The 21,907-nt window shown below is 38.2% G+C and overlaps 2 protein-coding genes across 8 annotated transcripts in view; both read left to right on the top strand.

Moving 5' to 3' along the window:
* Positions 1-5,794: 5,794 nt before the first annotated feature.
* LOC107657604 (ETS translocation variant 3-like protein) lies at positions 5,795-14,294 on the top strand. Its single transcript, XM_016445758.1, has 5 exons — positions 5,795-5,858; positions 8,185-8,419; positions 9,752-9,938; positions 11,500-11,629; positions 13,050-14,294. Exons 1-5 carry the CDS (start codon positions 5,795-5,797, stop codon positions 13,886-13,888), a joined length of 1,455 nt encoding a protein of 484 aa, XP_016301244.1. The 3' UTR covers positions 13,889-14,294.
* A 1,824-nt stretch (positions 14,295-16,118) lies between these two features.
* Positions 16,119-21,907, top strand: part of arhgef1 (Rho guanine nucleotide exchange factor (GEF) 1) — a 42,885-nt gene continuing 37,096 nt past the window's right edge. For all 7 annotated transcript variants that reach the window (XM_016445924.1, XM_016445923.1, XM_016445922.1 and 4 more), the window contains exon 1: positions 16,119-16,418. The gene's annotated coding sequence lies outside the window, so the exon portion shown is untranslated. The remainder of the gene's footprint in view (positions 16,419-21,907) is intronic.

The raw sequence follows: 21,907 nt of genomic DNA, 5'->3' as shown, positions 1-21,907 counted from the left end.
ATACCTAAATGTGATTCTTTAATAAAAGCTTTCTAAACAAACATACTCACTGTTTGTTGTGTTTGTTTTAATACAGTAATTGACTGATTCAATGTATTTGATAGTTAAAATTATTACAAATTCAGGTTTTCGTCACCACCATCAGATGTGTCAACTCGGTCAGTTCTGTCACCTCCGTCAGTTGAATATTTTGATAATATTTCATTATGATATTTTATATTTGTTGAGGAATTGTTGGCCACATGTGAAAGTGTAATCTGTCTGCTAACACGAGAATGTGTTTTGAAATGTTAAAAACATCTTGAATGCTGTTAAAGATAAAGTTGAAAGTATATTACACAGTCCAAGGTAAAAAAGCACATTTTGTTAAAAAAGAGAAAAGTTGGGAGGTTGTATCAAAGCATAGCTCAGTAGCTTAGTACATAAAAGATAAATAAATGTAGTTTAATTTGTCTGAGTACAAGGTTTTATTTTTTCAATTTTGCACCGTTTTGTCCCACTTCTCAAGAATGACTGAAATGTGTCTTGGTTTTCCGCGTAAACTTGATTTTAAAACGTGCACAAAGTAATACACAAACATTATTTCAATTAAGAACGATGGCACCGATTTGTTTAGTGGTTATGAAGCGAGTAGCCTATAGAACTCACTTGTGTAGCCTAATTTATGCCTCCTGAGAGAAAGAACTCAAATGAGTGAAAACGGAGAGATACATTAGGCTAAAGGACTTTTAAAATACATTTTTGAATATTTTAAATATTTAGTTTGAGAGTTACAACAGTCTTAATATACGCTGCATAGGCTCACTAAAACAGCAAAATTAGCCTGTTTATCTGTCTATCTAGTGTGAAGACAGGGCGTTGCTTTCTGCTCATTGAAGGAGAGTAAATAATTGTGGAAAATACGTTGTGATGTCACCTCACAAGACGACCGCAGATGTAACGAAGTACCAGCGGCGCGCGTGTTTGTGTGAAGTTTAAGGTCCGCTCGCTCTCCCGCGCATTTTCCTCTTTCTCTTCCCTCTCGCGCAGGTTTTGATCTCTCAGCGGCGAGATCAAAGGCGCTCTCTGGCTATTAGTCAGCGAGAGCCATTGATCCCACATCGATCCACGCGAGACACAGCCGCCCCGTGAACACCGTACGAGGCTCCCCAAAGCTCTCCCGCGCGTCGGGAGGGAAAGCGAGCGAGGAGAGAAAAAGAGCTTTAAGGGGGGGCGATGTGTGTGTATATTTTTCACTGGCGCGGGCAGAACCAAGCTCTAGCGTTTTCTTTGCCGCGGGACATGAAACAACGAGGCTCGAGCCGGTTTTAATAAAGCGCGCTTTCCCTCCTTTCAACTCTGGCGCGAGGCGGCCGAGTCGGCAACGGAGAGCGATCGATAATTAATGACGATGAATAATTTAACCCTATTGATTGATACCTTTTCTCCGTCTTTTTTCCCTTCTTTTGCTTGTATCTTAAGTACGATGTTCTATAAGAAACTGATACCATATCGCACGCTCGCTCCTATCATTGCTCCTAAAGTTGAGCAAGTTCTGTTCCGTCTTCTATTTTTTACCAAGTTTCCTAGGCTTTCTCCTCCGCAAATGTTGGGCACCGCCGAAACTTCGCTTTCACGCTCTCTTTACCTTATTATCTCAATTATTGGGTTTCGTATCTAAACTTCGCTAGTGTTATGAAAGATGATCGCTGGTATGGGGGAGAGTGGAGTAAACACGGGGTGAGACGCAACCAATTAGACATGAGCTGAAATCACCATCACGCATGATCACCCTCCTGAGGTGACAGAAGAAACTCAAGTCTCTATTTGTAACAATATAAAGCTTTTACAGGACAAAAACAGTTTTGATGTAAGGACAGTGTAATCTCATGTCAGTCTGACTGTAATAATATTAAGGGATGTTAAATGACAGAAATGGTATCAGCAGATTGTTATTTAATTAGATATAATTTAATTTAATATAATTTATACATATACGTTTAATATATCTAACGTATATACACAAGATTTTGTAGAAGAATTATGTTACAAAATAGGACCATGTATGGCTGACATTTGCCACAACTGTGTGAGTGACACATACTGTTATGTTTGTTAGCTTATGCTTTGTGTTTAATATTTGTTTCCAATTCATTTTAAAAATGTAAAAGTCCATATGAGGTAGATTGCACTCTTTGTACTTGACATTGATTTACAGAGTTTAAGCAAAAATTCTAAACTTTAATGTGAAGCGGATGAAAATTATATCAATGTTTGAGACAGCATGCGACATTGATTTACAGAGTTTAAGCAAAATTCTAAACTTTAATGTGAAGCGGATGAAAATGATATCAATGTTTGAGACAGCATGCAATAAAACACTGAGTAGCCACAGATGTTTAAGCAAAAATGTGTTGCATCATTCTCCAAGTTCAAGTGTGGTTCTCTAAAATAACTGGCATTTATTAGACCCTATTTAGAGAAATCCATTACAAAAGGGATCTAAAAATCTTTGTAGAGAAATTCATAATTTTCAATAATGTGATTAAATGTCCCTCACTTTGCACACTCCAGCCGAAAGACAAGGATGTCTCATCTATTTATGAATTATTAAGAGTTGTTCTGAAATTTTACTATACATTCTGTAAACAAAGAAGGTCTCAGAATTATGTTTGTGAGCCGACTGAAAATACTTCACTTCCACAAGTTTACATAGGAACTGCCATTTTTGTCTGGTAGCGTTCACAACGTGTCAGATGTGTCCCATTTCAAGTTCTCCATCTTGACCATTTCTCTCCTTGCCCCTCTCTTCCCCTGCTCTCCCCTTTTCCTTCTTCATAACAAACACACAAGCCAGTCCTTCTGTTCTTTGACCCTGAGGCTGTGCAGACTGTCAGAGTAGAGTCAAGAGAAATCGAGAGATCGAGAGAAAGTAAAAGAAGGAAAGCGGAAGGAACAGTGGCGGGGGAGAAAGAGAGAGAGGGACGAGGGTGCTCAGTAAGTCCTTTTCGGTGGCAGCCCGAAACAGAAAGATGACACAGATACAGAGGGTTTGTTTCATGTCCTGGGAGCAGAGAGCAAGAGGGACGAGACTCATCACATTCCCTCAGTATCTCTGCTTCAGAACCTTGCTGTCCATCTTTTTCACTAGAAACAATGTCAGCCACTCAGTTCTGTCTCTTTTCCTCCACTCTTTAGTCCACCTCTGTACCTCACCTTTTAACAATTTTGTTTTGGGACCATTTTTACCATTTTAATATTTGGTCCACCCAATGTGTTACAACCTTGTTTCCAGCAGCCCTGTTTTGTCAAAACATTAATGTGCAATCAGCAGTTTTCACTAAATGTAATTAGTCACAGGGGTAAACATGTTAAATCTGTAGGGCATCGCTATTCCATAATAAATGAGTAATCAATGCCTGTGTTTCAATGCAGTAATGTTTATAACAGCACACTTATTATTTCATACTTAGTGCTTTTGTGCTATAAGATTAGCAGAAATAATTTTTCCATGGCATTAAACTAGCATTTTCTGAATCCCCACACCATTACAAAACAGATTTACTGAATGATTAAAAATTATTTGACATACAGTCATAATATTTAATATTAAACCATGAAATCTGCTTTACAAAATAGAATTTTCTTTTATATATAAAATTATTAATTATTTAAGTGTTATATATATTTTTTTCTTTTTCTCATTCACCTAGTATACACATATATACGTAGATATATTTATATTCATATATTTACATATATTATTATTTATATAATTTTAAAATCAAGTAAAATGTGTGGGTGTAAATTTTCTTCCACTTTTTTCTACTCACAGATGATATAACTGTGAGCTGCTGTTAGTTTGTTACCTTGATGTGATCGTATGTACCTGTCACAGAAGAGTTTTACTTTTCTCACGAGTGCATTTGAGAATATTGTCTTGGGGAACGGTGTTACTTTGTGTTGCCCTGTCCATGTTGTATGTGCATCTTTTTTTCTGAGTTTTTTGTTTGGTGTGTGTGGTGGTTGTGCACTCCCTGAATCAGTGTCTTCATATCTAGGAGATTGTGAGAAGATGTATTCCCTTGGCTGCTAGTTATAATGTTTCTGGGGGTGATGTGGAGAACTTGAAAGCCCTGTGCTGCCCAAATCAAAACTAACAAGGAAATGATGGGGGCTCCTTTATCTCCTCACTGGCCTGGAGGGGAAGAGCAGGGCAAAAGAAGGAGATCGAGGGAAAGGGAGGAGAGGGAGGAGGGGGAGGAGGAGGGAGGTGGGAGGCGTCCTGGCTTCCTCTTTGATTTGTAAAAAATGCATTACCTCCGAAATCAAACGGAAAATTACTGGGCGGGAGCAAAACATACAGAGGAGAGAAAGAGAGAGAGGGTGCAGTTAGGTGCATGGGCAGGCAAGGCCAGGTTTGCTTTGATTGGATAGGCTGGCCGAATACAGATTTCACAAAAGGTGGATGAAAATATCTGAATGAATTCATTTACAGGTGTGATATTGACTGCACCAGTTGCATTGTGCTCAATTATTGCTTTAAATAGTGTTAAAGTAATATCTGTTCCTAATTTGATAGTCTAGTATCACAAAGTAAAAGACTGTCCTGCTAAAAAGTCTTAAAGTCTTAAAAGTCTGAATCTACATTTCTTTGCCCTTGCGAAGCTACCGAAATGGTAAGTAAGAATACATCCGACTGAATTGACATACTAGCTTTCTTGAGTAGGAAAGATACTCCACTAAAGAAATAACGACAGATGAATGTTACAAAAAAAAAAAAAAGAGCGAGTTGAGAAGTAGATGGTACGACGGTGGGGGAGAGCAAGTGGACAGTCCAAAGAGTAAAAGCAACAAAGGGTGTGTGTGTGTGTGTGTGTGTGTGTGTGTGAGAGAGAAGTGCCTGGAGTTAGCAATAATAATTTATACAAACACACCTCAATAATTCACGTTCCATTTCAATGCTGGAGGGAAGATCCAAAATTCACAGAGCATAATTAAATAGAGTGAGAGAGGAGAGGGGGAGAGGGAGAGGCCAGCATTAAAGATACCCTTGTACCGGCTCCTTTTTCTTCCACCCGAGCTTTGTAAAACAGCCTTTATGAAATTGTGATGGCTGAGGAGAGATTGAATTTCTCTAGCCATGTATACTGAATTGCTGCATGGAGAGATGGATCTTTACTGATGCTCCCAGTTGTTCTGATAGCAGATGCAATCTTCAATGATTTTTGATATCCTGCTTTGAAGTTATTTGTATGAACACATGCCCACCATGGCGAGTTTATTTCCTTTCGCTGCAATGTGAATATTTCAGTTTTAGTGCAAAACAAGTGGAAACTGGAATTTTTATTTCTTACTCCTAAATTAATTTGTTTTAAAATATGTACATTTTTGCACTTTATCAAAGAAATACCTTTGAGAAACTATAAGGACTAATTGCTTGAGGGCCTCACACACTGTCATGTGTTCAGCATGAGAGTCTTTTGAACATTGCTCTTTGAGAAAAAATGCTCAGTGATCTTGTGCATGGCTGAAGGGACAGCCTTCGGCAACCATATTTAAAGAAACCCTTCAAATGAAATGGCATTGATTGATTTTAGAGGCCACTGGTATTTGACATGCCCTCATGGTTTATAACAGCATGTTCTGACACACTGGTGTGTAGTGGGTGAAATGAGTCCGCAAGCACATGACACATATTTGTTGAGTCAAAGTATTATGCATTAGACTTTAGTCTTGAGTTCTTTGTTCTAACTTCAAATGGTTTACACTCAAATGTTGTTGGTTTGTGTGTGAATGCAGGTGTAGTGGAGGTATGGACTGTAACTGTGTTAGTGACCTGCTGCTCACGCCACCAGTCCCAACACTCTGGACACCAGGTGAGACACTGGAAGAGTTTTTTTTTTTTTTGAAGAGGTTCTGTATGAAGACCACCATCATGACAAGACAGTAGAAACAGACAGTAGAAACAAATGCATAGATGTTACATTGATTTTTAAAGCAAAGCTCTGATACATATTTAAGCTAATTATCACACTAATAAGACCAACAGCATGACTGTGAGTGTGATATGCTATTATACTGCAGTTTTCTCAAATAGAAATTCATATTGAGCAACTTACATTTTAGACACAATATTGACTATAGTCAGGGTAGCATCATATTTAATTTTTGACAGGAATTAAAGTGAGGCTGTGAGGGATAGAAGTGCATTCAATTGATTGTACTGTTGTTTAACAACATGAACATACCGATTGTTCAGTTGATGAAATGTCCTTCCAAAAACAAACTTTCAGTAGACAAAAGCTCCATAAAACAGTTTTGAAAGTTGTGAATTGGAGAAAAGGACGTAATCTAGGACCTTCATACAGTGTATACGCAAGTAAATGCTCCACAGCCTTGTTTTCATCCGTATTAAATTAAATATGCCGTCTAACCTGACTAAGGTCTATTGCCAGTTTCTTTGCCTATTTTCGATCCTCCAACGATTCTGCCTCAGAAATAGTGTTTAATTCTTGAATGAATCTGTGTTTTGAACAAATCGTTTGAGTAAATTATTCAATGACTCACTTTAAGAGAGTGGTTGCGTCTAGAAGTTTAGGGTGCTGACTTGTTGCCTCGCAATGACTTTGCAAGCAGCATTTGTGCATGAAGGCCCCTCACCAAACTGATTTCAGACAGGCTGGACGCGACTGGAAGTGACCATTGCAAATAATTTGTACTTTGTGTCAGTATGTCATAAATATAACGAGGCATCAGTATACTTGCCGTGTCGCATCCAGTGTAGACAGCATCACTGATTATAAAGGGATCTATTGTCTTTTGTCTCGTGTCCGGTGTAACGGTTTAACAATTTACAACAAAACATCAAGCTTTGGTGAGAACTAAACTAATAATTAATTACTATCTCGCTAGAAGTAACATCAAAAGTGGAATAAGTTGGTCAAAAACATCAGCCTGGTCTCATGTTTATACGTAAGTATTAATACGTAACATTTACAAGCACAAAACGTACTTTTGTACGTTGTTATTAATGCTAAAACGTACAATTTAGACGTATTTCAACGTTTAAAACGTACAAATCGCTACGTATTTTTAGCTAAAAAACGTAAAAATATTTACGTATATTTTATATCATTAAGAACATTTGAATTTGTAAAGAGCGCGTCAGTCAGCGCGGGCTTTGCTGCTCACAGTGGACTCGCTGCTCGGGATGGAGAAGAAGATCGTCGAAAAAAGGCTTGGATTTGGGTCTGTTCCTCGCAGTAGTGATGGGAAGTTCGGTTCTTTTCCTCGAACCGGTTCTTTCGGACAGTTCGATTCAATAAACCGGTAGTATTGTACGTTTTAGTGCCTGTAAAAACGTAAGTAAATGTACGTTTTATAGAACCACATTTTACGTAAAATACATACGAATTATCATGAGATCACGTTGAAAACATACATTTCACATATAAACTGGCCACTAAACATAGCTTTCAGATGCCATAATTATTTTTGGCTCAAATGTCACGGAATGGAGCACAGGATTATGATATATCAAAGGCAGCCAAGGATGCATATGCTGCCTTCAAAAATCGATCAAATGAAGCAATGCCAAATGAAGGCATATCAACAGAAAGGAAGTGAAGCTAACATTGGATTCGGAGGTGCCTTGATGCCTTCCTACCTTGGAATGCATTCTCCGATTTTTCAGCTTTCCTGCGCACCCAGTCAGTAGTTTCGTCGCTGAATGAATCAGTGTTTTGGACAAATGAATGAAAGTTTCAAATGACTCACTAATAAAAACACCCTCTTGTCGCCACCTACTGGTGTGACGATGTAACCTGCAGAAATAATCGCTTAAAAATCCCCACTACTGATTCATATAGCCTCACAGTTTGTTAGCTCTGCCAAACAAGTTCAAATACAGTTTCATACAACAGGTAGAACTGATAATCAATTTTTGCTCCTATATGTCAGTAAGCTGTTGCTACATTTTGAACAATAAGCTGGTACATATACCAATTTAAAGATTTTTTTTTCAAAAATGTAAAGTTATCTTACATATACTTGTTTAAAACACAGGCTAACTACTCCCTAGGATTAAAATACCCTGTCAAAACACCCATCGCTTCATCAGTTATTTAAGAAATGCTTTTAGCAAGTAACAAAACCAACAGGCCTTATCCAAATCCTTTCACTTACTCGCCTCCCTTTCCTCAGGCATCGCCTTCCCAGACTGGGCCTATAAGCCAGAATCAAGCCCAGGCTCCAGGCAGATCCAGCTGTGGCACTTCATCCTGGAGCTGCTGCAGAAGGAGGAATATCAGGGGGTGATTGCCTGGCAGGGAGACTATGGTGAATTTGTGATCAAAGACCCAGATGAGGTGGCAAGACTGTGGGGCCTTCGGAAGTGCAAACCTCACATGAACTACGACAAGCTCAGCCGAGCACTTAGGTATGCACAGCATGCATGTTTCATATTCATAGGATTGTTTTCTGTGTTAATGCTTAATTGCTGCCTTTTATTGTTCTCTCATGCAATATGTATATTCTAGATGGTGTGCTTTGTTGAGTATACAGTCTGTTCGGCTGTTTTTCTGTGTGTGTGTTTTTATCTTGCATCTGATGGGGGGGCATCATTTATTTTTTCCTCACATTATATCCTGTATAATAGCATTGGCCCCTCCATGCTTGATAATATGTGGATATTTTAAGTGCTGCCTTCCCTCTGAAGAACATCAATACAGTCCAATTTGTGGAATCTTTGAACATCTAAATGGATTCTGGATGTTCTCCGGCAAGAGCCTCATATAAAGAATACTTGTCGATGCGGATTTTGAAATTAAGTCTAAAATTGATTCGTACTTCACCAAACTTATATCAGATCTCCTTTCAAACTCCAAACTCCAATGTAAAACTTTTAACGTTTGAACTTTGACCCTGATTGAAGTACTTCTGAACATTTTCATGCAAATACACTTATCCATTTCTCATCCCGTCTCTTTTATCGCTCTGATTTCCTCCCTCCTCCTCCACCCAACCTCCCTTTAATAGACGCTGTCGCTGGCCGCTAATTGTTATGAATAGGCACAGGCCATAATTAGCCTCGTTGATTAGCCTTGCTTAATTGCTCAATTAAGGGGCACAATTGCCACATAAAATAAAAGCTTACAAATTATGGCGCCGGCAGATTGCATCTAGGGAACTTGTGTAGGCTGCCGGCCCGAGTAAGGTGAAGTCAAGCATAAAGTGTGCTGAGATTAAAGAGCCTCGCTCTCATGCATAGGTGAGCATCCTCAAAGCGCTCTGACACTCATGATGAACGTGAACGGGTGATGGTCAGGGGAAAAGACTCAGAGGACAGATCCATCTCTTATTTCCAACTGAGCGATACATGGTTGTGTGATGTTAAGGGAAATCTAAGCAGTCATCACTGTGCTGAACAGGAAGCTGACAAGGCTGGCATTCCCGAATGAAGGCCATGACCCTGGAAATTGTTTCAGGTGGAGGAGGAGGCTGCCTTTCCCCCCTTTAAAGGGATAGTTCATCCGAAAATGAAATCTGTGTAATTTATTTATCCTCATGTCGTTCCAAAAATCTATGGCTTGAAAAATAAAACAATATTGGATGTTGCTGTATAGACAAAAAACTCTGAGACATTCTTCAAAACATCTTTTTTTTATGTTTCACAGAAGAAAGAAATTTGGAAAGACACAAGTGAATTAGGACAAAATTGAAACATTTAGCTTATTCTTGTATTTTTTTGTTGTTGTTCTCCATCCTGCAGGTACTACTACAATAAACGCATTTTGCACAAAACTAAAGGAAAGCGCTTCACCTACAAGTTCAACTTCAGTAAGGTGGTTCTGGTGAATTACCCACTGCTGGACATGGCCAGCTCTCCGTTCCTGTTGGCCCAGAACCACTTCAATGGAGGAGCAGCAACACCGGACTGCAGCCCTGTCACCCCCGAGGTACAAAGAAAATAAAAACATGGCATGTATTAAGTGCAGTGCATTTACAGGAGCATAATATCATCAAAACAGAACTCAAGATAATGAGAGACAGGAATGAACCGCTAGGTAGAACAGAAGAATGAAGTCAGACAAAAACTTGAAGAGCTGACGTGCTCTGTGATAATAACAGCTCTATTGCCAGTGTTTAATGATTGATGGGATTTTTTTTTATCCATACTGTATAAGGCTCTCCGTATTAGCTTTGATGTGAGGGATCAGGCTATTGATTGTACAGAGTCAGTCAGTATGTAGGTATCTTTTTTAGTTTTTTGTATTTATTTTATTTCTTTTCCACTGTCTGTTTTATTTGCCTTCAGTAAATGTTAAACATTAACTAAAATAGTTATCATCTGAATACCAGGGGCAAAGCATAAATTTAAATGTTCTGTTTGAATACAAAAAGACTGAGAATGTTTTTATCAATAAAGGTTTAGTCAAATCAGAAACCTGAATTCACTTAAAATATGCACCTTAAAATATAAATGGTTTAAAAGAATAAAGAGTGGTAAATTTGCAATACAAGGTAAGTTAAAATAAGTAGGCTCATAAAATGCAGTAATAAAATTATTGTTTTTATTAATAATCTGACTTTATTTTAGCCGTACAAACAATAAATAAATATCTACCCAGGTCATTCTATGAGAAATTTATCTGCTGTACATCTTGACTAGAGGAGACTGAAGGAGAAGGGAAAGAGAGAGCCAGAGGTGAAGAAGAAAGTCGAGAGAATGTCACAGATGGCGTTAAGGAGCCTTAAAACAAAAGAAGACATTATCCCTTTCCTCTCATCTCTGTCTGGGATGGCGTACTTATCACTGCCATTGATTGAAAATGAAAGACATGTGAGAAATGAAAGAGAAGGTGGGGCTGTCAGATCAGTGGCATTTCATTAATGCAGTTTTGTTAAGCAATCCAGATTACATAGCTTCGAAATACAGAGAGAGAGAGAGAAAATCTTTACCGCGTTCATCCGCTAAGATTCCTGCGATGACTTCCAGGTTTCCTTTATTGAGCTTTATCCACCACCACCCTTTTCTAATCTGCTCCCAAAAGCGGTTTCACATTTTGGGAGGTAAAATCCAGGATCTCTTTGTGGCCTACTCTGACTGACATCTTATGAAGTCTTTAAGACAAGACTTTCTTATTTTTTAAAGATTTCCAAGACAGTGTTAAAGATGTCATGATTTCTTATCATCATCTGATGAATTTACAGCAGCGAATTCTTGGTCTGTTCATCATTTATTTTCATTTTTTGTGACTTCCAAATTTTTAGTAGTACATAAACATCAAAATAAAATTGTTACTAATTTATAAAATTCAGAATATTTGTTAAAATTGACGAGATTATTATTTATCCTATCAGTATTGTAATTTTGAGTAAGTTACTCCATCATTTAAACTGTTTATGCACTGTCATTTGTTGACATAATTCTTCTCACTCAGTCTTTTTCACTGTGTAATGATGATCTATGAATAAGGATCCTGACACGCTGTGTTTTCTCCATTCCATCTTTCCCAGGCCCTTCAGTCTTTATTCCCTCGTTTACCTGAATCAGGTCGAGGGCCCTCTCTGTTTGAGCGCAGTGCAGGGGCCCCAGGGCCTGATGGGGACAAGCTGAGACTGGACACTTTTTCTTTCCTCGGCTCAGGTGAGACATAAATTAAACAGAACAACAAATTTTACATATTGTAATAGAGAAAATGATGGATTCATGTTAATTTGGAAAGGTTCTTTGTTTTTCAGAGCAGTGAAGTGAAGTATATAAGTGTGGGATCAGATATAAGTGATTAGTTCACACTGTTATCAGTAGTATTTTTTTACATTGAGATCCCTGAAATCGCTACGTTCTTGACAAGGTTAGTTTCCATTTGCATTTTACACTTGCATTTGTGCACTAGCACTTCCTCTGAGAGTGGTACGGTGTCATGTACACCCATTGTCTTTTCAAATGCTCTGAATGTACACTGAAATACCAGTGTATCAGAATGTATGAGGGCTTGAGTATGTCAATGCGACTCCCCACTCCAAAAACCCCCCCTCACCCCTTCAACTTTGTTTGTCCTGAGGTCCTGTTTCACCCTCCTCCTCTTCTTACCCCTCTCTGCCTCCCATGTGTACCCCCTGTCCTAATCCCTTCCCAAGCAGGAAGGCCCTAATTGAGGGTGCAGGCTTCAGTTTGTGGCCTGTGGGCGCCCATTACTGTGTTTTCATAAGCAAGTGAAGCCTGCCTGACTGATTCAATATTCATGTGTCTGCCAGCTACTTCTGGCCCTACGTACACACACACTCTAGCACTGTCAAATTAGCCCTGCATAGCAAATAACACAGAGAGAGGCTGAGGAGAGAAAAAGAGAGGGAGAGAAAAGTAGAGAAAGTGAAGTAGGCAGGAATGAAGAAGGAGACCGAGGAAGAGGTAAAGGGGACCATATAAAGAAAATGTGTGTGTAATGGAAGCAAAAACATTGTGAAAACCATGTAAAGTATTATGAGTGTGAAATAAGGAATATCAACTCCCATAGGTACATTTGAGAATATTAGGATAATTTATTAATTAATTTGTGGAAAAAATAAGCTGGCTGATTTCTTATTTCTATTTCCATTCTATTTTATCGTACATCTTATAATATTATATTAATAATGTAGAAAACAGAAAATTAATTATTTAAATTAATAAATTAATTACTAATAATTAGACACTTTAAATATTAAACTGTTTTAATGTTGATAATAACAAGAAATGTTTTTGAACCAAATCAGCATATTAGAATGATTTATGAAGGTTCATGTGGCACTGAAGACTGGAGTAATGGCTGCTGATAATTCAGCAATTCAATTAATAAATGATCATAATATTCTCACATGTAAATAAAACTATTATATATTATATTTTTTATATAATTTTTTCTTACGTTTTTGGAATATATGATTCATAACAATAACAACCTTTTAGTTTTCTCTCTGAGAAAGAGTTGCCTCACATTCTCTGTTCTCAGTCATGTCCCTAACATCTGATCTTAAAAATTAACACTGGTGTCCTTTCCATTTTTTCCCCCCAATTTTTCCCACAGGGGCTCCTTGTTACTCCAAACCTCCATCCCTTTTGGGTCCTTACCCACGGAACCCCTCTTTTGACTACCCCTGGGGCTTCAACCCCTACCTCCCAGGGGCCTTTTCTCTGAACAACTGTCCCAAATTGGCCCCAGGCTCCCTCTACTCTTCACATTTCTATCCCAACCCGCTCCAATCCAGCCTGTCTCAGCTGTCACACCCCTTCTCTTCGCTCTTATCCCCCGGAGACACGACCAGTGCAGAACGTGGTCAAACGGGAGGAACAAATGGCTCTGCGGGTGGTCAGCCTCTCAGACTCTGCATCCCACCGTACCCAGGGAACTTGCCACTGGGTCGGACTGAGCCGGGAAACGGGGGTACAGGTGTGGGCGACCGGGAAAGAGGGGAGACCAACATTGGCATAACAGGTGGAGGTCTTGGTTTGGGGTTAGGCCTAGGATTGGGTTTGGGTGGAGTTGGAGTGGGAAGTGGAGGAGGAGGCCGTCAAAGCCCTTCTGAGCGGAGAAAGGGTGTGAAGCAGGATCCGGAGTCTGACTCTGAGCTGGAGATCACAGACCTGAGTGACTGCAGCTCGGAGAATGAGAACGAGCCGGACTTCTCTCTGGGGAAGGAACCAGGGTTGGGTAGTCGCTCACACCTTCTAGAGGCCAAAACTGGGGGACTCGGGGGAGCTTTGCCCCCTCTCTCTTCTCTTCCTCCACCTGTGTCTCTGCATCCCCTCAAAAGACTAGGACCCCTGACTCCTCCACCATCATCCCTACCTCCATCCCTCTCTCCTTCCCTCACTATGATCGACCGGCACAGGGAAACAAAGACACTTAAACTTGCTAACAGTTAATTTGTTCTGTTGTGTGATTTTTGATGTCTTGCAGGTTCTCTCTTTCTCTTTTTGTGTCTGTGTATTCCTGCATTTGTGAAATAATGCTGTATATTCCCATTTCATTTTTTTTCTTCTTTTCTGGAGTCCTCCGAAGCCATTCTTTGCTCATTCAGTTCCAATAATAGAACTTTCAATTTCTGCTTTCTTCAATTTCTGATTTGCACAGTGGGAATCTTGATGCAGTTTTTGTCATTCTGAGAGTAAAAGTGCAGCACAAAAAAAATCAAAATTCGAATTTTCATTCTCTCATTTCTGGTAGGAAATGAGAAATTGTATAGCCAATACAGCACAGTAACGGAATATGCATATGTTTTATCACACACTTTTTAGATTGCACTGCATTCTGGCCCTGCTGAAACAGGCAGTAAATTTGTTCTGTTTGGTGTATTTCAGACTTTTCCATAAGTTAATGCTAAGCTCTGCAATACAGTGTTCAACTGAAGAGTGTAACACAAGCAAAATGCAATAATGGCAACACTCATAGTAATTTTAAGGCGATACAGTTGTGTTGCAATAAAGCACTTTTGTTTTGTTTTTTTGTGCTGATTCCAAGGGATTCAGACATATATATGGTCAAACATTGCCATCTTGTGGTTATATTTATCTAAGCCTTTCATAGTTTCTGAAGGGAAATTTATTTATTTATTTATTTATTTATGTTCACTTTCAATTTTCATGTCCATGTCTTCTTAAAAATTTTCAAAACATTTATGACCCTGAGAATGAGTGACAGAATCAATACTACTCATGCCAGTGAATATTTAAAGTTTATCTATTTCGTTGTATATATTTTATTGTTGTGTACATTGTTTAATTACTATTACTATATGGGATAGTTGTATTGGTGTCATTTTACTCTGTAACTAACTGAAGAGTGATATATGAGACAGGAAAATGGTTAAGTATATATGTGTAGTGACCCAAAGATGACAGAGAAAGAGCACTTGTTTTTCACATGCTCATAAGAATGCAGTTTAGACAGGGAAGTGTGCAAAAAAACAAAAATCTGCTCTTTCTAATTGTGCCCTGTGGAAATTTTCCCCAGATACCTCCAAGTAGATGATCCTGATGGACTGAGTTATGCCACTAGTCTCAAATTTCAATAATTAATTCACCCAGTGGTGATGTACTGTAATTAATCAAGTGTGAATAATATTAGTCGCAGCATCTGCTAATTTCTTTAACCAATGTTCATTCTAATGTTTATTACATTTGATATATGAACATCCGATTTGAATATAAAAACAATACATAGGAGCAGAATGACACACTCTGATTAGATTACCTTCAAATACAATTCAGACAAGTTGGGGGAGGGGGGGGGTAAAGATAACATTTTATACAAAAGCAAAATGCAAGTAAGATTTTATCAAACTATGGCAACAATATTTCCAGATATTCTTCTGATTCTTTGGTAAGTTATCTCATTCTAGATAAGAACTTGAAAGAACTTGTTACACGACAGTTGGTGCCATTGACTTGCCCGTACAAGAGGAGATTTCAGCTGTACATAGGACTTTGCGTAGGTGTTTGTACACATTGAAAAAAAAATATATACCATTTACCTTACAGTAAAGATTTTCTTTGTTTAATTGTGAAATTTAAAACAGAAAGGATTACTAGAACAAAATTGAGCAAAGAGTAATATCTTCAAGAGCAATAAACAATATTCTTGAGATTCAATTGTGAGAGCATTGGATTTTTCTCTGGAGTTCAATATATGATTTCAGATCAAATGTATTCCATTAAAAAAGAACTGTACTTGTTTCTGTCTGTGTAAAAAGCATCATGAGGTGGCCTACATCCTGTCAAGTAGGCTACCACATTCACTGAATTTCAGAGATTATCTAGAAAAATGGAAGTGCAAAAAAGACCTTCATAGATAGATAGATCACATTCCTGCGCATACAAACATCAACATGAGTGCAGTGTATTTACAAAAAAAAAAAAATACAGAAAAATGCAAGCTAGGATGGTGGAGTTTCACGGTACATTTCTACCTCCAAACACAGACTTGGCACGGACACATTCATAAATCGTGAATACATGTAATGCAACGGGGGGCCGTAGTGTCCCTGAACACGCATTGAAAAGCTCTGAAAGCCATTCAAATGAAGGGGAACAAATTTAGTGTAACACTACACGGAACCATACGGGGATACATGAAACGATTTTTCGACATCTCTCGGCCTCTGGCGGTCGCAAGTCACAGGAAGAAACAGTGGACGGCAAAAGTTACGTTTCCAAAAAAAAACAACCCCCGCTTTGAGTCGAGTGCACTCGGGGATCACTGAACATATTTAATGATCATCCGCACATAAAGAGGAATGATTTAGTCCTGCTTTTGTATCTGCTGTCAAACGTCGCGCGCTTGAATTGGTCTCACTCTCCACTTCCGCGTACAATGTTTTTTTCCAACGACATGCAACAACTTTAGAACAGGAAGCCTTCAGAGGCGCTTGTCACTTCGTCTCACCTTTTAGGAGAGGTAAGGTTTAAGATTAAACATATAGATTAATGGATCTGATATGATTTTGAGGCATTTAATTGTCTTTTGGTGCGCGATGATGTGATTTGTCATCAGAGGGAGCATATTCGCATGCTTGATTATCATGATCGGCGAGCGATTAAATCCTGCCAGTTTGTTTTTGCTCAGCGAGAGGAATGTTGTTTGGCTACAATGTAAGCTTTGCCAGCATTCCTGTTATTTCCGTCGACCCGCGCCTCTGTTTTTCAACAGAGACCGAAGATTTTATTTGCAGCTTCTTCGCGAGATGTTTTGAATGAGCAACTGTCACAGCTAAACAGTTTTGGTTGAATTGAGTCGACGAGATATAAGGGCTACACATGCAAAAGCAATGTCAACATCACCACCGTTTGCGTTGTTATTGATTTTTCAGCCTTGATAAGCAATGACAGGATGTTAGCTCTATACTGTAAATAATTTCATAGATTTATAATGAGCTATATCAGTTGTAAATGTAAAGCCTTTCAGCTAACAGAATTTTTTGTTCATGAATTCTATAAATATTTAAGCAATATAGAGAAAGCTGTGTTGTACTGCATATTAGCACAGCTGAAATTTCGCCCTATTGTGATTTATGATATTGCTTTTATAAACAGTTAGTACACAGGTAGACTAGTATATAGTAAGTTCTTTTCAGGTAAAATTAGCCCGTTCTTATATTTCTTGTACTAAAAACTAACACCGTTCCAAAAGAAACCAGAGCAACAGCTCTTACGTGTTTCTAAGCATCAAACAAAAAGAAAGCTTGGTCTGGAATCTGGATCAGTATTTCTGAAAGGAGCGTATTTCCCCTTCTTGTTCCAAGCCTTCTGTAATCACTGGGCTTTAATTCCATGTGTTTTGCATTTCGCACTCACTGAGAGAAACCCAAGTGAAGAGAATGCACAGGTGCTATGACCTTTAAAAACCTGCTAACTGCCACAAGCAAACTCGCACTGCTCTGCTTCTACGCGTAAAAGAAAAAACACTGACACTTTAACTATCAGAAAACATACTCCTTGCTTTGTTCCAACTTTACACCACTCACATACTGGGGTCTGTGTCCCTGTGCTGCTGTTTTAAATAACTGCACTTTTGAAACACCACTCAGCCAATCAAATTTAACCCTTAAATTGTCTGCTGTGTAGGTGGACCCATAGTAGATTTTACTGATACCGATAGCTAGGTTGGACCACACTGGTCAATACCGATTAATCAACCGATAGTTTTTAAAACTGATACTGAATGAAAAATAAAATAGTGCTTTACTATAAAAAAAACAGTACTGAACCATACTTTGTACATGAATAAAAATATTAATATTAAATATTACTTAAATATTGATCATTAAAGTTAGTTCATAGTTCATTAGTTCATAGTTCAGCAACTTCAAAATTTAAAAATACGTTAGTAGATGTTGAAATTAGAGCACTCTAACTAGATGGCCATCTTTAAATATCTACACAAAGGCCAAAGCATTGAAATTACAAACATATTGATATTGTATGTATACTCTCACAGTTTAATTGCTTCTATTCTAGAACACTTGATGATTATCTAATCAAAATAACAAAATATGGTAGACGCACACTGGACAAAAAGTTGTTGGACAACTCGCAGGTATCGGGTCACACACACACTGGACGTGTCGCGTTCAGTTCAAGCAGCAGTCTAAAACAGTTTATTTCCTCACCAAACGGGCAAAAGTTCACTTCAAGAATGATAAAAAAAAAAAATGGCATAGATGAGTTAGAAGTTTGGTATTTAAAAAAAACAGAGCAAAACGGAAAGAAGAACCGCAATCTATATATTACAGCTCTCTATGTGAAGCATACAGACTTTATTGGAGCAACTGAAAGACCAACGTTTCACTGAAAAATACACAACGTTACAGCCTAGGGTGAAGTCATTATGTACATATTTGGGACAAATATAATGTAATTTAATGGAAAACTGTGTGAGTGGCGCTCTGTGACGCGGCAGGATTTCTTTCAGCTATATTTTTATCAATGTGCTTTTTCGCGTTACGGCTTTAAATCTGCAACTTCGCTGGCTAACAAATGCATTCATGTGACCAGCTGGATGTAAACTGATGCAAATAGATGGTAACAATCGTGACATTAAACAGTTGGGTCGGATTTGCGTGTGTTTTGGTCACATTGTTTTAACCGCTTGAGGTGCTGCTAATGTTTGCATCTTCTCAGCCTTGATAGCAAACATACTGCTGTCCTTTTCTCCACTAATGCAGCATCTAGTCAACAAATTAATTACTTAGTAATGATATGAAAACATGCACTACAGTATAATATGTACACACTGTTTAGTTGTCGATGTTTTAAATCCGCATCTGAAGTGTCCGCTCTGTGCAGAGCGCAGTGTCACGTGTCAAAACAAACAGCTAGAGGCATAAGTGATTCCACCTCTAGAAGCTGCTCTTGTACTGTATAATGACAGCAGACCTTCCCGCTCCAGCAATGGACGCAACCTGGAAAAACTATCGGCATAGATTTTTGCTGATAGTTCCAGCAGTCATCTATCGGTGCCGATTAATTGACAAAACCGGCACATCGGTTGACCTCTACTGCTGTGTAATGCTTGATACATTTATGATAAGCCCTGGCAACCCTAAAAATAGGGTTTATTATGAATTGTATTGATATGCTTTAATAAACTGAGTACAAATTGTAGCCTTGTGTTTGTCCATACATAAAGTAGCTTTAACTTCAGGCTTAGTTTGTTTTTGTAGTAGTTATATAAGCGAATGTCAAGGTAAATTGATGTAGGCCATTGTTTACATTTTATGTTTGGCTTCCAGGTAATTCGTTGTGTAGAAAACCACCGTAGTCCATTACATTTTTGGGCAAGGAGCACTTAAGAAACATCGTTAGTCTTGATGTAGTTCTTTGCTACGACTGTCTGACAGCTAGAGTGAACTGGGATTAGATTAGTTTAACCTTCATGGAGTGAGCCTTGTTCATATTTATTGGATGCATTTGAAAAGAAATTGCAGTCATCAGTTAACCTGCCTGTATTCCTCTGTGATGGTACTCTGTTTTCATCTTAGTGTTTGTTACATTTAAACATTCTTATTTCTTGTTTCCTTTCATTTTGAAAAATTATTCACATTATTGAGTTTATTTGGATTAAAACGCACCACTGTCAAAATGTATAATCCTTTAAGAGGTCATTACAGTTCAGATTATTCTGTTATGTAGGACTGACACATGGAATGGCCACAAGCATTATTATACTTGTAGCTTTTTGTCCAGTTTTACGTAACTGTAGATCATAATGGAAAAACAGGAAGAAGATACAAAGTCACTGAGATGCAAACAGGTTTAGGTCAACAATGAAGAGCTTCAGGCATTTATGGCTTTAGATGGTACAACCATTACAAAGAGATTCCTGATTACTGTAGTTCAGTGGAAAAGCTGGAATGATTAGCCTGTCACGAAGCCAGTTGGATTGGCCATGTACATGATCTGTATGGTTCAAGCTTGTTTGTAGAAAAAATCTCAAAGCAAGCATGTTAATCTTGAATCTGTTCAGTTATCCTCTTTCCATTTGCACAATCATAATAGAATACACTGCCATTCAAAATTTGGGGTTGGTAAGATTTTTAAATGCGTTTGAAAGAAGACTCTTATTTTCACCAAGGCTGCATATGTTTAATGAAAAATAAAGACAGTAGCATTGTGAAATAATGTTATAATTTTCTGTTTTCTATTTTTTAAAATCTATTCCTGAGATGGCAAATCTGAATTTCTGCCAATTACTCCAGTCTTTAGTGTCACATGATCATTTTTATTCTGCAGTTATATTGCGGAGGCTGTTCTGCTGTAATAAATATTAACCCAAACTTCTCAAAAATTCACCAAACTCGTCACTGGTAGTGCTCGGTTGGTTCGCTTTCACATTATGTCTCTCTATTTTTTTTTTATTGTTGGCTTATGTACAGATGTCTGGCCACTAGATGTCTGTCAAATTCTCTAATTTTCTTCTACTCTGTTGCACTCCATCTTGCATCTTGTGTGAATAGCGCATGAAACACTGGACTCAAATAATACATGCCATTAAGTACTGCATCTGATGCATGATAGTATATTCTCATTCAGTACATGGCATACATGCATCACGTTACTTTAGTAATGTACCGTGGCACTGCCGGTATTTTGAGGCTTGGGCACTGTGATACTACCGTAGCACCTGTATGTCATGCAACCTCGTTAGTGTGAAATTGTTAAGAGGCTTTGCTCCCAGATTTGAAATTGGGGTGGATAATAACGGAAGCAATGGGGGTGCCTGGATAATAACTGAAGCAATGGGGGTGCCTTACCACTTCCTTTTCCTGTTCTGACATTGCTTGTCTCTCTCTTTCTCTCTCACTCTTTCGCTCTCTCTCTATGTGACATTCATTGAGAGAGGCAAGTACAATCTTGTCCAGACTACACAGCTACTGACTCTTTCTTTTGAAGGAATGCACATCATTTCATTTTGTATCACTCCTCCACCTGCTTTTTTCTCACCGTGTGCCTCACTTCCTCTCATACACTGTGTTGTTTTACCATAGACAGTGAGTGCTTTGTGTTCACTCCTGGAATGGAGTAATGTCATTAGACCATGCAATTATAGTGTGATGATTATGGGAAATTATATTTTGTAATAAAAAGTGGCACAAAGTAATATGGAAAAAGTGACCGTGCAAGCTCAGGGCTCGCAAAATTTCAAAATCCCTGGTAGCCCTTCGGGCAGGTACTTTTCAGATTTTGGTAGCCCGAAAATTAATTTAACTAGCCCAAATAAAAAAAGACCTTTTTTTTTTAAATATAGAAAATCAGATAGGAGTTTAAATGTCAATCAAAAATATTTGCAATACACCAATATCAACAAATATGAAGGAAGGAATTTATTTTACCATTTACAGGGTATCTGCAGAATATAAAAAAAAAAAGGTAAGGCAATTTATGACCCATTTTAAGAGCTGCACAAGTAAAATTAACACAGTACGAGTGGGGTTGGACAATGTCTATGGTAACATACAGTATTGAGCCATAAAATTACATGATTTACAGTTCAGATACAGGTTTTTTTTCACAAAAACTAAAATATTTTACAACAGCATTTCAGCCTTTAGACCATTTTTATGAAAAGGGATAAATCAAGCATATAAATTGTCAATTTAAAACGTATAAATAAAACTCTCTTAATTGTTTAGATTTTTAGAAGGCACATTAATTTCTTTCTCATTTACAACTCTGTGTTTGCTGTGTAAATTGCATTGATCTGACCATAAACAGCAAGAAAGGCTTGTTGAAAATGCAAATTCATTCTCTGCCACGAGGTGGCGCTTTAGAAGCGCTGAAATATTGCGGTTTCCCCAGTAAGGGCTGTACACAAAGCAGCTCAGCGCTCATAAACGCTGCTTTATCAGGAATTATAGGTCAAATGAAATTAAAATGCCAACGACATGT

This window comes from Sinocyclocheilus anshuiensis, unplaced genomic scaffold (assembly GCF_001515605.1).
Source record: "Sinocyclocheilus anshuiensis isolate Anshui unplaced genomic scaffold, SAMN03320099.WGS_v1.1 scaffold43, whole genome shotgun sequence".
NCBI classification, from domain to species: Eukaryota; Metazoa; Chordata; class Actinopteri; order Cypriniformes; family Cyprinidae; genus Sinocyclocheilus; species Sinocyclocheilus anshuiensis.
Note: the sequence above shows the minus strand (reverse complement) of the source record. Positions and strands in the feature narration are given on the sequence as shown.

Excerpts from the sequence above, each read along its gene's own strand:
- LOC107657604 (XM_016445758.1), top strand. The coding sequence starts at position 5,795 with ATGGACTGTAACTGTGTTAGTGACCTGCTGCTCACGCCACCAGTCCCA. Across the intron at positions 9,939-11,499 it reads GCAGCCCTGTCACCCCCGAG|GCCCTTCAGTCTTTATTCCC; the intron begins GTACAAAGAAAA and ends CATCTTTCCCAG. Across the intron at positions 11,630-13,049 it reads TTTTTCTTTCCTCGGCTCAG|GGGCTCCTTGTTACTCCAAA; the intron begins GTGAGACATAAA and ends TTTTTCCCACAG.